This window comes from Fopius arisanus, unplaced genomic scaffold (genome assembly GCF_000806365.1).
Source record: "Fopius arisanus strain USDA-PBARC FA_bdor unplaced genomic scaffold, ASM80636v1 scaffold00045, whole genome shotgun sequence".
NCBI lineage: Eukaryota > Metazoa > Arthropoda > Insecta > Hymenoptera > Braconidae > Fopius > Fopius arisanus.
Genome location: NW_011887784.1, coordinates 137367 through 154416, shown reverse-complemented (window position 1 = coordinate 154416; position 17050 = coordinate 137367). Strand labels below are relative to the sequence as shown.

The 17050-nt window shown below is 38.5% G+C and overlaps 2 protein-coding genes across 2 annotated transcripts in view; one reads left to right on the top strand and one right to left on the bottom strand.

Moving 5' to 3' along the window:
- The window catches only part of mAChR-B (muscarinic acetylcholine receptor), a 64415-nt gene extending 64148 nt beyond the window's left edge, over positions 1–267 (bottom strand). The window contains exon 1 of the mRNA XM_011305848.1: positions 191–267. The gene's annotated coding sequence lies outside the window, so the exon portion shown is untranslated. The remainder of the gene's footprint in view (positions 1–190) is intronic.
- Positions 249–17047, top strand: LOC105267283 (uncharacterized). Its single transcript, XM_011306022.1, has 33 exons — positions 249–346; positions 621–1097; positions 1172–1624; positions 1882–2062; positions 2132–2352; positions 2557–2918; positions 2992–3257; positions 3393–3571; positions 3645–3938; positions 4085–4160; positions 4295–4447; positions 4544–4556; positions 5951–6569; positions 6741–6899; positions 6971–7442; positions 7508–7746; positions 8046–8413; positions 8490–8767; positions 8916–9103; positions 9182–9349; positions 9423–9575; positions 9706–10341; positions 10584–10739; positions 10802–11273; positions 11356–11594; positions 11834–12201; positions 12363–13746; positions 13804–13962; positions 14333–14626; positions 14694–14877; positions 15040–15196; positions 15279–15541; positions 15664–17047. The coding sequence occupies exons 1-33, from the start codon at positions 300–302 to the stop codon at positions 17026–17028; spliced, it is 11043 nt and encodes a 3680-aa protein (XP_011304324.1). The 5' UTR covers positions 249–299; the 3' UTR covers positions 17029–17047.
- Positions 17048–17050: the final 3 nt, after the last annotated feature.

Genomic DNA, 17050 nt, shown 5'->3' with positions numbered 1-17050 from the left:
ATGTCCGAAAATGCAATCTCATAGTATTGATAAAAATTTTCAAATGTTCTTTTTCAATCGTTTGGCTAGAAATGAATTCAATTTATTTTTTAAATCAGTCTTACGATGACAGCAAGTATCTAAAGTGTCTTATAACCTTGTTACAGTCACGTGGTATTCCTACAATTCGACTATTATGAAATGTAATTACCTAATTCAATAGATCTTGGAAGAGGAAGGTCATAAGTGGCAATAGTTGTGTGCCAGAGTGCAATTGTACCTCGCACGGTCCGAACACTTGGTCTATTGCACTCGAGTTGATGGTGCGCACGTCAGCTTGGAAACGGACGAAAGCATATATTCGCAGGTATTTCACGATAAATTAATATCTCATTTCGGTCTCAAAATTCACTTGATCCACTGACCACTTCCATCTTTCACTCGTTCCAAAATTTCACTTTCTCCCGATTAATCATCGCCAATTCGATCGCGAACTCGTGCAAAAAAAAAAGATTAGTACGACTATTCAAAGACCCGTGACGCCATTTTGTCGCAGCATACGATGATGCACTCTGAGATTCATTTGACACTGAGAGGTCATCCTGTAATTCAAATTGTTTGCTTCTGTAATCCAATTCTAGGATGCGGGGCAATAAAGCGGGAGGATGGATTGCTCTTCTGCTGCTTTTAATTCTCGAAAAAGTGAGTGCAGCGGAATCAACCCCACATGCCAGTGCTGATTATCTTCTTCCAAAAATTTCCGCTCCATCCGCATACGAAATTAAAATCGAACCGCACATTATTCCGGAACATTTCACTTTCGATGGAGAAGAGAATATCGCACTTAGCGTCTTCAAAGAGTCCCCGAATATCACTCTCCATGCGCATTCGAATCTCGTCATCGACGAGGATGCTACAGTTTTAACCTGGAAAAATAACAAGTTCGCAAAACCGAAGGCTCATATTAGAAAAGAGGGCTGTGATGTCTTGACACTGAATTTCGAGCCAAAAATTGCGCCAGGAAATTATACATTGCATTTCAAATTCACCGGTAAGATTACCAATGGCACCGATGGCGTCTTCAGGTCGTCCCACAGGAATGATAAAAATGAAAGAGTGTAGGTGCAAATTGTATCATATATATTAATCATTTCATTGGATTTTACCTAATTAATGAGTAATTCCGTGACAGGTGGCTCATTGCGACTAGATTCTCGCGAATTTTCGCACGCCAGGCATTTCCTTGCTGGGACGAACCGGCTTTTAAGGCAACATTCAATCTGTCTATCAAGCATTATTCCAACTATACAGCGGCATCTAATATGCCTGTCCAAAGGAAAATAGAGACTGGCGATGGAAAAGTATGGAGCAGCTTTCAGATCACCCCGAAAATGTCAACGTACGCGGTTGCATTCGTTATCTCTGATCTCGGATGTTTCTCTAATGCAAATCAGCTGTTGCAGACATGCGCTACTCAGCAAGCCCAATCGGGTTTGAAGTATGTCCAGGATGTCCAAGAAAAAGCCCTCGCTCTGTTCAATCACTATACGAACATGTCGTATGCTTTACCGAAACTCGACAATTACGTTTTACCTGACCAACGGCGAATTGCAGCCCCGGAAAATTGGGGTCTCACCGTCGATCGGTAAAGATAATCTCAATTTTAACCATTCATGTTTGAATTCACGTGCACAGGTCGCATAGTTGAATTTTAAAAAAATATTTAATGGGTAAGTCAGTGGTGTTTGTAACAATTAACAATTATAATTGAGCAAACAATTTAATGGCAGGACATGAATTCATTTGACTCTTCCGTGAGTTTTTCGGAAAGATATCCGAAATTGAGGGAGATGGGAATTTTTTTTTTTGCTGTTCATGAACTTGGGAATTTTTTTATCGCAGAGAATCTCGAATGATCGTGAAGGACGATTTAGTGTCCTGGGAGAAAGAATATGCGACGCTGGTGGTGATTCATCGAATGGCTTATCAGACAATTGGAAACTTGGTCAGTCCAGCCTGGTGGACAGACGTTTGGCTGAATGAAGGGCTCGTCCAGTACTTGGGGCTCTATTTTAAAAATCAAGTGATTTTTCTGTTTATACTCTCCAGAAGAAATTGAATAGGAGGAAAAATAAAATCATTTCGATTCCAGATGCACCCAGAGTGGGATTCGATAAACATATTTGTTTCTGATACAAGTCTATCGAGAGATAGAAAAGACTGGCTGTCGTGGGAATCGGAGAAATTCGTGAATGAAAAATTCAAACTGCCTTCTTCGGCTTATATCAAAAGTGCAGCTGTGATGCACATGCTGTCTAACACTGTTTCTAAGGAAGTTTTCCAAGACGGTGTTCGTATTTACCTCAAGAAATAGTAAGCGTCTTTTGACTGACCGAAAACACCCGATAACACCCAGGCGATCTTAACTCACTATAATTCCATAATTCAATTCACAATTTAAAAGTAAATTCCACTTGGGATTTTCCACAGAGATGAAAAAGCGATAAATGAATGAATATTTCTTCTTACATTCTTGTGCATACGATGATGATAATTTTTTCTATTAAAAATTTATAGTCAATATGGAGTTGCAACACCAGATGACTTCTGGGGTGCCATGCAGGAAGCGTACGATAAAGCAGAAAAAAATCCAAAAATTAGTATCCGAGATATAATGAACTCATGGACGAGTCAAACTGGTTATCCTATGGTGAAGGTTGTGAGGGACTATGAAGCAGGAACAGTGACCATTCATCATCCCAATAAGACCCCGAGTCAGCCATCCTCTCGATGGTTCATTCCTATAAATTACGCCATCAAATCCCATCCGAATTTCGAGTCCACTGCACCCACGCATTGGTTGAAACCCGGAGATGGTCAACTTGTTATTGATGGATTGAACAAGGACGACTGGATCATTGTGAATATTCAGCAAACAGGTAGATAACTTCATTAATCCCAATGGAATGCTCCAGAAAATGTAGTCTCACATTTTGTCGTAAATACTCCAAGGTTACTATGGGGTTGATTATGATGACGCAAGCTGGGAGAAGATCATTCAATATCTGAATAGCAATGACTACGCGAAAATCCATGTTCTCAATCGAGCACAATTTATGCTTGACCTGTACCACGAGAAGAATTACATGACACTTTTAAATTTTACTTCATACCTCTCTCGGGAAACTGAGTTGATCCCATGGAGGGCTGCACGATTGGCGCTTTCTTATTTTAAACATCATCTATCGGATGACGCTGAGCTCCAGCAAAATTTGAATGTAAGTATTTGGATGGGTTGGAAAATAATATGGAAAAAATTCTCTTCAAATCCTCAAAAGTGAGAATTTCCCATTTTATCTTCATGTTGTCAGAGATTTTAGACGATTGAAACCGAAAATTTGCAAAAATTTCAGAAATACGTTGAAATTCTGATGAAAAAAGTAATTGATGAAGTTGGATTGGAGGATCGCTCGTCAGATTCATACCTGATGAAGAAAAAAAGATCCGATGTGATAAATCTCGCCAGCAAATTCAATAATACTAAATGTCTGGAGGCACAATCTAAGAAAGCATTAGCTCATTTGGAAGGAAGGCTCGTATAATCTTATAATTATAAATCCAATAATCATGCAGAGGTGTTTTATGAAATGATTATTTAATTACAGAGCTTATCCGAACCTTAGCTATTGGGAAATTTGTTATGGTGCATCAGATCCGAAAGTGGCATCTTTATTAGAAAAAAAAATAGAGGACGGAAACACTGAAGCATATTTCAGTGCTCGAAGCTGTTCACGGAATATCACGTTCTTTGATGAGTACATTAAGAAAATTGCAGCGAATCAGACAATCGCCAAAAATAATACACGACTAGCAATCATCGTTCTCGCTGAGAAAACCGTGGAGGGCTGGGAATGGGGAATTAATTACTATAGAGAGAATTTCGATCAGCTGCTAAAAACGTGAGTGCACTCACGACATAATATAATTTTAATTGGAAATCAACATTCCGATGTTCTTAAATTCATTAACGAACTTCATACTTGCATCTCCACTCAGTTGATTAAATTTAATATTCCGTGAATGACTTAATAATTTTTTTCCACAGTTATGGTCAAACCGATATGAATTTCATGCTGAACCATTATATTCAGAAAACTGCAACCCCTGAACAATTGGAAAAGGTAATACTCTTACAATACTCTTTGATTTTTTACGGGTGCAAATGAATGCACAGCAAATGGTCGAGATCCACGGATATTTCTGAATTCTATGGCCAGCTTAGATTCCCCAGTGAAATAGGAATCTTGGTTTTCAGATAACGGAATTTGTCGATAAACATCAAGATCAGTTTGAAGCATCGGTGAAAGAAGAACTTTCGAAGAAATCCAAGCAATTTGAATGGAGTAAAACAGTGGCTCGACTGATGAACGACTGGATAAAGAAGCAAATCGCTTCAATGGAGGAGAAAGCTTGAAGTGCGTAAGCTGCTTCGATGTAAACGATAGTAGTCTTTAAGAGTAGCACGCTCTAATATTGAGATTATGACAGTGTCTACTTCATACAGGTGTATAATAAATGTACAATAAAAAGTGTACGATTAAAATAAATAATCAATACTATTACCTGCATATTCGACTCATTCTATTTTTTATCTTACGAGAATTTATCGGGAATCCTTGAGAAAAAAAAACCACGGAAAAAATAGACCGATGTTATTTTTCCTGGTTTATGTCTTCTGCCTACCCTTTTTCGATATCTCATTGCGTCTTTATTAGACATTGGCATTTGTTGCGTAGTTTGTCCGATTTATCTTATCGTGATCTTTTACGCAAGATTTTTTGAGCCTCAGGAAAATCCTGGAACACCACTTCGCTGGGAATTAAGTTAAATACTACGATAAATTTTAATATAAATTTTTCTTTGTCGAGTTCGAATGTGCTATCTCGAATTTTCCAATTTTACGACACGGCTTATCGGCCAATATTGATGAATAAACTAGATAAAATCCGTGATATGAGTATTGTAATAATATTCAATTCAATCTGAATGACGATCGACTCCCGATGAGACCCTACAGAGTAGATAACACCTCTCAAATATTAATTGGAAATGTATCGTTGCGATAACGTGCAATCTGATTTCGTGAATGTAAATAATGCACGATCCAGAAGGCACTGTTAAGGTGAGAAAGTCATCGAAAATATGCAGTAGCTATCAGTATCGGTTTCATTGATTTCCAAACGCGTCTCCAATCACTTCCGTGAAAAAATTTAGCTGGTAATTGCATACAATAAACTTCACCTCTCCCATGTACGCTTTACTCAACATTAATGAATAATGCAGAATTAATTAAAATAAATTAGTGGATGCTCCAATTGACGCATTGTTATCAGTCGACTGAAAAGGTAAGTGATAATATTTATTTACCTTCAATATAAAAATAGCGGTGAAAGAATAGCCTGCAAAACAGAAAGATAAAGCTAAGCTCCGAGTATTTGAGGTGGAGTAGAAAAATTATTGTGAGATTGGCGCGGGGATTAAAACGGTTTGAAATCTATCATTATCGGCGCGCATAATCTTGTCTCACAGGTTCGTTCTGATAACACTAATTCAAGGAGAATAAGTGCGACATAATATCATTGCAAATGATGTTATATTCATTTGAAGATACTCGACACATTTTGATTGAATTCGCAAATGTATCGAATCCTGAAATGACGCGTTAGGTATTAATTTGATTGGATCGGTGCTAGTGATGAAGAGCGGAGAAGAACCGGTCTAGTTGTGATTCATTGTTCGGGATTGCGTACACATTCTTTGAAGTGAATTTCGAAGGCGAGTGATGTTGACTCAGTGTGTTAACTTCACAAATCGTGACACAGTTATTCCATCCTCAATATCAGAAGAATTTTTGGCGTTTTTCTAATCATCGATAACAAAATTTTAGGAAGATAGTTAATCTGTTATATAGTGACCCGGGCCTTGGAATTATCAGTTGGAATTATTTTTTCATATAGAATGGGCCCTCATCGGATTGACTGGTTTCTGATGCATTTCCCCGTATTACTTATTATTCTTGGAAGCTGCACAGCAATTCCGACAAGCAACGAGTTTGCGGCTGGCTACAGCCATAAAAAATCGGCGCATATTCATCCGAGTGATAAAATCAGCATCAGAGCTATTAAAGATGATGATAAACTTGATTATCGGCTGCCGACTTCCGTCATACCTGAGAAATACGAAGTTCTACTATCGCCGGATCTCAACGAGGATCAATTTACTCTAACAGGATCTGTTAAAATTCGAGCTCGTGTGGTTTCCGAAACGAACAGAATCGTGCTGAATGTTGGGAAAATCCATGTGACAGAAATGACTGTTCTTAAATCTGATCTAAAACTCAATAAAACGGACGTTGAACCTATTCTCAATACAATTCACGATGAGGAAACCGAGAAATTTTCTCTTATCTTGGTGAAATCAATTCCAAAGGATTCGATTGTTAGTATCGCTATTCAATACAATGGAACATTGATGGATGATATGATTGGATTTTACAAAAGCTCGTATTTTGATAAGGACGGCAATCTCAAGTAAGTAAATATAAAATTTCGAATCTGAAAATTCTCGAGAAAAAATTAAAACAAAAAGATATTTTATTGTGCGAACAACAATTATTTTTCCGGGGGTTTCATTTACCACCGGTCACATTTTATTAATTCTGCAATTAATATATTAATTCGCAAAACTTTTGAACGACCTAGATGGATGGCGGCTACTCAATTCGAAACGACTCATGCACGACACGCATTTCCATGTTTTGATGAGCCAAAATTCAAAGCCAGATTTAAGATCAGAATTTCGCGAAATCAAAGGCACAAAAGTTTGAGTAATATGCCACTGAATGGCAGTAAACCCATTAGGTACGTAGGCAATAAACTCATGCTTCTTCAAACTATTATTTCAGCAAGAATAATCAATAGGAATTTTTCAGAAATTTAACTTGGGACACATATGAAACGAGTGTACCAATGTCGACGTACTTGGTGGCATTTATCATATCCGATTTGGCTTCAGCGTCAAATGAACAAAAAAATTTCACTGTGTGGGCTAGACCTGAGGTTATCGACCAGGCAGACTATGCTCTCAAAATTGGACAGAGGTCCATTGAATATTTCTCTAATTTGTTCAATGAAAGTTATAAATTAGAGAAAATGGATATGGTTGCGGTGCCGGATTTCTCAGCAGGTGCAATGGAGAATTGGGGTCTAATCACATTCAGGGAATCGCGAATGTTGTATGATCCCATAGAGTCATCAGATAACGCTCAACAAATTGTTGCATCCGTAATTGTACATGAGTGCGCTCACATGTGGTTTGGAAATTTAGTAACTCCTGAGTGGTGGGACTTCTTGTGGCTCAGCGAGGCATTTGCCAGATATTATCAGTACTATGCAACCGCAAAGGTACTGTCGTCGTAATAAATGCGTCGTTTGAATTTATTGTTATGTCCTTGTGATATTGATTTCAGATGGAACCGGATTGGAAAATGGAACAGCAGTTTGTAGTGGAGCAGCTTCAAACGGTTTTTATTACTGATTCTCTGAATTCTTCTGAGCCCATGTCTCGACACGTTCAGAGTCAAGAGGAAATAGAAACTATGGGGGATACTATCACATATTCCAAGGGCGCAAGCATTGTTCGAATGATGGATCTGTCGTTTGGATCGGCTGCATTCAATTCTGCACTACAGGAGTATCTGAAATCAAAGTAAATTCCACTATTCATCTCCATCCCATGACAACTAGCTATCGCGAATAGGTGTAACATCTCTGTATGAATGATCAATTAATTTACTGTGAATTCCCAATTTTTTTATTTCGAAAAAAATTCGAATATATAATTCGGTTCATACCGCAATGAAAATTATGAGTGAATATTATGAATTATATTTTGAAAAAAAAGGGGGGGGATTAAAAATCTTCATCCACTGAATAATTTCCCTCCACGAATTGCAATTATTCGAGGTCATTCATTATTAATTTCTTCTCATTTCTTCAAATTTATAGTAATTACAAATCAGTAACCCCCGACGACCTCTGGGATGCAATTGACAGAAATGTCGATGCGAAAAGTATAAATTTGGATGGAACATTTAAAAAGGCCATGGAGACATGGACAAACCGAGCGGGTTATCCTGTTGTTAATGTCACAGTGGATAATGGATCTTTATTATTGAAACAAGAACGATTTTTCATTCGGAGACCGAAAATAGCCGTCACCGATGTTCCCTGGTACATTCCATTGACATGGACAACGCATAGTGAATGCAATTTCCAATCAACGAAACCCAAATATTGGTTCAAAACAGAAAACAAAACCATTGAAGCAGCAAGTAAAGTAGATGAATGGGTGATAGTCAATATACAACAGAGTGGTATGCAAATAAAGAGGAATAAATATGGGAATTGTTACGAAATAAATGATAATTGGATAATTCATTATTTAATTAGGATTTTATCGCGTAAATTATGATGGAGCCACTTGGTACCGCATTATTGATGCTTTAAAAAGCAAGGACTTTGATGGAATTCATGAGATTAATCGAGCGGCTATTGTTGATGATTTGTTGAATCTGGCGAGGGCTGAGTATTTGAATTATACGGTTGCACTGGATGGACTTGAGTATTTGAAGAATGAAACAAATTATTTACCATTCAAATCTGCAATCAGGGGCTTGGATTATCTTTATAAACGTTTTGCCGGTCAAAAGCAAGAGAATTTCCTGAAGGTAATCATTTGAAGTGAACTGTTGAGATTTTTTAAAGTCATGAATTTTTTATTTACATTTCTCAAAAATGATGAATTCCTCACACAGAAATTACAGAATCGCGTGAAAAATCCTTAAATAATATTATGTTGTTCATATTTTTTTTTAGAATTTCACGTTGAGTTTGGTGTCCGAAATTCATGAGAAGCTGGGATTTGAAGACAGAGCAATGGATGACCGATTGACTATTTTATTGAGAGCGGAATTGAATGACTTAGCTTGCAAGTTTGATGATGAAAAGTGGATAAAAAAAGCTCAAGAATACTTTGTGTCGTGGAGACAGAAAAATGCCACAACGTATGAGCAAAATACAATAATCAATAGCATTAAAAAATATTCCGCATACAAGATGTGAATGAATATATATTTTTTCAGAATCCCAAGAAACCAGAGACCTGGCGTTTATTGTTCGGCAATCAGGCATGGAACATTTGAAGATTGGGAGGCTTTGCATGCCAAATACATAAATTCTAATTGCCCAACTGAGCAAATTGTTATTCTGAATGCTCTGGCTTGTACGAAAAACACAACCATTCTCGAAAAGTAAGGGCACAACGCAGTGATCACGTCAATGTTACAGACAAAATACACAAAGACTAATTAACTCCATTTTTAGGTACCTGGTTTTTGCTATTACTGACTACAAACAATCCCGCATTCGCAAGCAAGACAGTAAAACAATTTTCAATGCAGTCTCCAGTTCAAGTGTAGTTGGGGCAGAATATATCTTGGATTTCGTTGGAAAATATTATCCGCAAATGGATAAATAGTATGTAGTCTACCTAAACTAAAAAAAAAACCGAAGCGCAAAAAAATTTTAAAAAAGCTTCAACTTCAACTTCAGCTAAGAAACTTCTTTATTAATTTATTAACTAAAAGAGCTGATCGTATTGTTCTAGTTATGGAGATAATGATACCATTGCTAGTATCTTATCAGCAGCATCACAGCGTTTTTCGACAAAGGAACTTATCGACAAGTTCCAAAGTTTTATAGAAAATAATGACAATGCCTTGATATCCATTCGCGAATCTTTAGACAGATCGCTTGAACTGGCAAAGTACGAACTAGATTGGTACAGCACAAAGTCGCTTGTCATAATTGACTGGATCGCTGCGTACAATGAGAGAGAGGAAAAGAAAAAAAATCCTCCTGTTGAAGTGAACAATTACAGATTACCCAAGACGATCATCCCTCAGAGTTACGTTATCAAGGTCGTCCCTTACATTACTCCCGGGAACTTTACGTTTGATGGATTTGTTAGTATCATGACCCAAGTTGTTGAGAAGACTGATAAAATCGTACTCCATATGCACGAGATCAACATCCTTAACATCACTCTGCGCATCAATGAAAATGAGATCAAAGTTAAGGACCAGCAAGAGCTAAAGGAGTATCAATTACTCGTATTGTCATTGGACGAACCTCTGGCGGTTAAATCAAAATTATTGATTGAAATTTCGTATACTGGCATTCTCAACACAATCATGAAGGGATTCTACAGGAGTTCCTACGTCGATGACAATAGCACCACCAGGTTTGCCTATTTTCCCTGATTTAATTGTCCAATCAACTTTTATATATAGATTATATTGATTCCTAATAAAAATATGAATAGAGTTAATTGCGGTTTGCTCGGTGTTTAAAGTACAATCTTTTCGAGACATGGATCCATTTAGAAAATTTGTACTCTACAAAATCAAAGGCAAATATGGAATACGAGCGAATTAAAGATCAAAGTAAGCCGCTTTTTTGAGGATGTAATGTATACGTTTGCAGATGGTTAGCAGCAACCCACCTGGAACCCGTAGGCGCCAGGAAAATGTTCCCTTGCTTCGATGAGCCATCTCTCAAGGCAACATTCCAACTTAGTGTGAGTAGGCCAGCAAATTATCAGGCTCTCAGCAATACCCCAGTGAGAATAGAGGTTGCAGAGTAAGTATTGTTAACTTCCCCCCAAGTATTCCAAATCAAAATAAAACGAATTCGGTTTTCAGTGGCGACCGAATGTTGGTGACATTCGAAGAAACTCCCATAATGTCAACGTATTTAGTGGCTCTGGTGGTGTCAGATTTTGAAAATACCTACGTAAAGTTACTGTCGGAAGCCTGGGCAAGGCCGAATGCCATAAAATACGCAAAATATGCAGCTTCAGTTGTGTCTCCAATCGTAGAATTTTTCGAAAAATCTCTGAAAATACCGTATCAACTGAGTAAACTCGACATGGTTGCACTACCAGACTTTAGCTCTGGTGCCATGGAAAATTGGGGTCTCATCACTTACCGAGAATCTAACATGCTTTATGATGATCAATACTCACCCATAAACTCGAAACAGGGAATTATCAACGTAATTGCTCACGAAATAGCTCATCAGTGGTTTGGTAATCTCGTTAGTCCAGATTGGTGGAAGTATCTATGGCTCAGTGAGGGATTTGCACGGTACTATCAGTATCACACTACCGCGACGGTGAGTTGTTGATAGATATTGCCATCCTTACAGGTGAGACCAATGGATTGATTGTGTAACCTCGTCCTTCTTCTGTCTGTAGATTGAAACAAGTTGGGGATTGGAATCGCAATTTGTGGTTGAGCAGGTGCATTCAGCTTTTGCCACTGATGGATTAGTCTCCAGTCATCCTATGTCCCATGATGTCAATACACCCGCCGAAATCGCTGGTATTTTTGATACAATTTCATACGGAAAAGCTGCTAGTGTCTTGAGAATGATGGAGAAAGTTTTTGGAACCCAAGTGTTTTATAATTCACTGCACGATTACCTCATCGCTAGGTGAGTTACGATATTGATTTATTTTACTTCTACCCAGGACTATTTTCAATCACTCGAATTCTATCTGCGATTGCACGTCTTTCTCTTTCTCTCTGAATCGATTTCAATCGCACGCTTTCAGAATTTATTGTTACGACAGAAAACGCGCGACAACGCTCTGTAATTAAAAACAATTATGATTTAAAATTCCGAAATTAAATTCAGAATGTCAAAATAAAGATTTGGTATATTCGTTTCAGATCTTACGGTAGTGCAACCCCTCAGGATCTTTTCACAGCTTTCGAAGTGAATGTTAAGGGAGATAGTATTCAATTAGATGGTACTGTCCAATCAATCATGGAGAAGTGGACGGAGCAGGCGGGATTCCCCGTGCTAAACGTTCGAATCGATGGCAATAATGCAATACTGATTCAAGAACGTTTCCTGCTAAGGAACTCCGAAAACATTCCTACGAATCAGACTTGGTCAATTCCGATAACCTGGACTTCCAAAACAAATCCCGATTTCATATCGACTACTCCTAAATTTTGGTTTAGCGAACCGCGTAGCATAGTTCCGTTACCACATGGTGCTGGTGACTGGGTCATTCTCAATGTTCAACAAGCTGGTGAGATGATTTCGTACTCATGTTCAATTTTTCCCCTAAACCGATTCTCCAAACCGAATAGGGAATCGGGAATAGCCCGATAAAAATATTGTATTGACTATTTTTTAAAGGTTAATAGAATTTTCTAATTAATTTTTCATTCATTTCTCGGAACTTTTTAGGATATTATCGAGTAAATTATGATAATGACTCGTGGACCCGAATAATCGAAGGGATTAAACAAAATTTAACTCAAATTCACGAGATAAATCGTGCCTCGATAATCGACGATCTCCTGAATCTCGCCCGAGCTGGTTACACAGACTACATGACCGCCTTATCAGCCACCGAATATCTAATCCAGGAAACCAATTACATCCCCTGGAGAGCAGCATTCAACGGTCTCTCGTATCTCACAAAAAAATTCACTGGCCGTGAAATAAATGCTCTGTACAAACAACACATTCAAAAAATTCTATCCCCAATCTACGAAAAATTGGGTTTCAATGAGCCAAAATACGAGACTCATTACAACAAATTATTGAGGAGACAGGTGATCAACTGGGCATGTGCATTCGACCTGAAAGACTGTATTAGTAATTCAACAAAGCTGTTTGCTAACTGGAGAGCTAATGAAAAGGAATTGGTCCCTGTTAATCTCCGCAATACAATTTACTGCACCGCCATTAAACACGGAACGACTGACCACTGGAATTTCCTATGGGATAAGTATCACACTGCGCCACTTGCCACTGAAAAAATACAGATACTTACTGCCCTGGGATGCTCTGAGAATAAAGTATTGTTGAGGAAACTATTGATGAGCGCAATAACGGAAGACTCGGGCATTCGATTTCAAGACAGTGAAAGTGCATTCTCTGGAGTCTATGGGTCTGGACATTTCGGTGCAACTTTTACGCTAGATTTTATTAGAGAGCATTATACCGACATGTACAAGTACTACGGCAGTTATAGTGCAGTTGAGAGGATTTTAAGTGGTGTTTCCTCTCAATTCTCGACGGAAGAACTTGTAGCGAAGTTAACGGAGTTTGTGAATGAATTTGGGGAGAAAATTCCGGAGATTGAAAACTCATTGAGGTCTTCATTGAAACTTGCACGACAGGAACTCCAGTGGTATGATCTCAACAGTCCAAAATTGTTCGCCTGGTTGGGATATCGCTACGACACTAATAATTACCGTCTCCCCACCACTGTTGTACCTGTTAATTACAATTTATCAATTACACCGTACTTCGAAGAACGTAATTTCACTTTTGACGGAGACGTTCAGATCGCAGTGAATATTGATCACAGCACTTCGATCATTGTTCTTCATACTAACGGATTGAATGTTAGTGACGTCAGAGTATATTCCAATACTTCGGAGATTCTGGAATACTATCACTACAAGTGGAATTCTGTAACTCACAAATTTACCATTTACTTGGCAACGACCCGTAGTGCTGGCTCGATACTGCGGGTAAATATAAAGTACACGGGGGTGTTAAATCGTAATATGGAGGGTTTCTATCGGAGCGCATATTGGGATGCTGCGGGGAATAAACGGTGAGTTTTGGGGAGGCTGTTGTTTCTGGGAGTGTTTCGAATGATTTATTTTTACAGGTGGTTAGCTACTACGCAATTCCAGAAAGTCGGGGCTAGACAAGCTTTCCCATGCTTCGATGAGCCCTCGTTCAAAGCGAAATTTACGATTAATATCGAGAGGCAGAATGATTACAAAACGTTGAGCAATATGCCATTTGCCAAATCAGTAATATCTGAGTGAGTCATTTTTATTCATTATTTTTTTCGTGGGATCGCGATGTACAAGGGGAAAAAATTGTGAACTATTTCTCTTTTAAACATGTAATTTCTCATTAAGTTATTCGCTGTAACTGTCACGTTTTAAAGCTCCGTAAAATATCAAATTCGTCCTTTTATACAACAGCATTTACGAGATTTATCTATAAACGTTTTTGTACCTATTACTTCAGTGAATTGAAACGGCTTTCACAACAGTCGGCTTATTTCCCCGGAGCTTTAAAGATATTCATCAAAACCTTACGTTTAAAGCGAGTTCTTCTGTTTTTGCTTGTCGATATTGATTTTGATTTTCTTTATGTCAATTTTTTGGTAATTTGATTGATCGTAGAAAAGAGAATAGGACATGGGATATTTATGAGGAATCTGTTCGAATGTCTTCTTATCTCGTTGCATTCGTCGTCTCGGATTTTGAAACAATTACGAATGAAAAGAACAACTTCAGTCTGTGGGCGAGATCAGATGCGATTCATGATGGCTCTTATGCACTGAAGGTAGGGCAAAGATCTCTCGAGTTTTTGAGATATTACACTGGGATAGATTATCCCATCGGAAAAATGGATCTTGTGGCCGTGCCAGATTTCAATGGAGGAGCGATGGAAAATTGGGGACTCGTGACGTTCCGGTAACTTTTATCATACCATAAAAAGAAAAAGAAAGGACTGTAACTAATGTATTACTTGATTCGATAGGGAATACGGTCTTTTATTTGATCCTGCCTTGATCAGAACATTCTTCCAAAGATATCTGAATACCATCGTCAGCCATGAACTCGTTCATATGTGGTTTGGAAATCTCGTGACGTGCGACTGGTGGTCTTATATCTGGCTGAATGAAGGATTCGCTCAATATTTTCAATGGGTGACCGTCGACGATGTTAGTATTCACTAATTACCCAGTAAACGCTACATTCTTCTCTCTAAGACCCTCGCCGAAAGGAAGACCTCCTGAATTTTTACTAGAAACAGTCAAAAAAATATTACAATGCGAGAATAATTAAATAATTATATGTGGCGATAATTTATCCTTCGACTGCAGGGTCAACCAAGTTGGAATATGATGGAACAATTCATACCCTACGAGCTGCAAGAAGCATTATTGTCCGATTCATTTCCAACGATGCGACCCATGAACAATAAAATGGATAGCCCATTTGATGAGGGAGCTGGCTATAGCTCTATCGCCTACGGCAAGTGTAAGTCAATACCATCATTACCGAAATTGTACGCACTATAATGAGATTGCAGTCAGTAATTACTAATGGTTGTATTTATTAGCTGCCAGTGTTATACACATGATGAGGCAATCCTTTGGTGAGAGGATTTTCCGAGATGGTCTGCATTATTACTTGAACGAGAACAAATACGGCACCGGTACACCAGATAAATTATGGAGTGCACTGCAACGAAGTGCTAATGAGCATGCCGGACTGGTTAATATTGATCAGCCTGTTGCCACTTTGATGAATTCTTGGGCGAGTCAATCGGGATATCCAGTGGTCCATGCTAGATTGGTTAATGGAAATCTCGTTTTGGAACAAGTAAGCCCCCGATTTTTATCGAATCATCAATTAATCAATTAAATCAGTCAATCAATATGACATTTTTTCAATTATGTAAGATTTGCAATATTTATTGATTTATAAACAATTTATTCCCGCAGCGTCGATTCTTATTAACGAGGGAAGACGCGGATATCGATCAAATCTGGTGGATTCCCATTACCCTTCAAACTTCCAAACACGGAGTACTGAATGGGGGGAATCCCATATTTTGGCTCGGTGATAAGAATAAAACGGCATCAATCGCGGGTTTCGCTGGTGATTGGTTGATTGTCAATGTCGAACAAAAGGGCTACTATCGAGTTAATTATGACGTGGAGAATTGGTCCCGCTTATTCACAGCATTACGTTCGAAAGACTTCGGTGGAATACACGCGGCAAATAGAGCCCAGATTATCAGTGATCTCCTAAATTTAGCTCGGGGAGAATACATAGACTATAACACTGCATTGACAAGCACATTATACCTCAAAAATGAAGTACATAACTCACCTTGGGTAGCATTCTTCAGTGGTATCGCATTCCTGTCACATCGTTTCGAGGGAAATGAGATTAATGCTCTATTCAGTAACTATGTGCTGCGCCTCCTCGAGTTTCCCTACCGAAAACTTGGATTCTTAGAAAGCGATAGTGAGGGAATGCAGGACAAACTTACGAGAGAGTTGATATTGCATGCTGCGTGTAAATACGGCCACAAACACTGCATTGCCACTGCTAAAACGCTCTTTGACAGTTGGAAGAAAAATCCGAAGGAAACTATTCCTGTCAACGCGAAAAAAGCTGTTTACTGCACTGCTGTAAAATACGGTAGTTATGAGGATTGGAAATTCCTGTGGAATCGGTATCTCAGCAGTAATCTGGAGGCTGAAAAGGTAACGATTCTGCAAGGACTGGGATGCACTAGAAATGCTAAAGCACTCGAGGAATACTTTAGAGCTGCTTTGTCGGAGAATAATTTAGTACGTGACCAAAATATCAATTTGGTTTACTCATCTGTATACTTAGCTGATAGTTACGGAGTTAATGTAACTCTTGAATATCTCATCAATAATTATGATGCTATTCGTAAGGGGTATGGGGGGTGGGGAACTGTAACTGATCTTTTTAAATCCGTTGCGATGCAAATATCGACGCGAGAGCAAATTGATAGGCTTGAGAAGTTCATTAATGACAAGTCGGGTGAGCTTAAGCACATCTTGAGCTCACTCAAATCATCTTTGGGGGAAGCGAAGAAGAATGAGGAGTGGTTTCTGGGAGCCAGGGGAACTATCCAAACGTGGCTGAAAAATCCACACGATGTCGTTGCTCCCGAAGAATCGATAGAGAATAATTCGGAACATTACGATTTGGTAACAGTGGGATTGATCACTGGTGCGGTGGTTGTTGCTATATTGGCGATCGCTCTTCTCTTCGTCTGCTTTATCACAATTCGTAAATATCGCAAGAAAAGAGCGGAAATTAAATGAAAAGTGTCATTTTTCTGAGAAA

Bases quoted from the DNA above. Each gene is read 5' to 3' on its own strand.
- LOC105267283 (XM_011306022.1), top strand. From the start codon at position 300: ATGGTGCGCACGTCAGCTTGGAAACGGACGAAAGCATATATTCGCAG. The intron at 2,919-2,991 runs GTAGATAACTTC...AAATACTCCAAG, and splicing joins TGTGAATATTCAGCAAACAG to GTTACTATGGGGTTGATTAT. The intron at 3,258-3,392 runs GTAAGTATTTGG...CAAAAATTTCAG, and splicing joins AGCTCCAGCAAAATTTGAAT to AAATACGTTGAAATTCTGAT.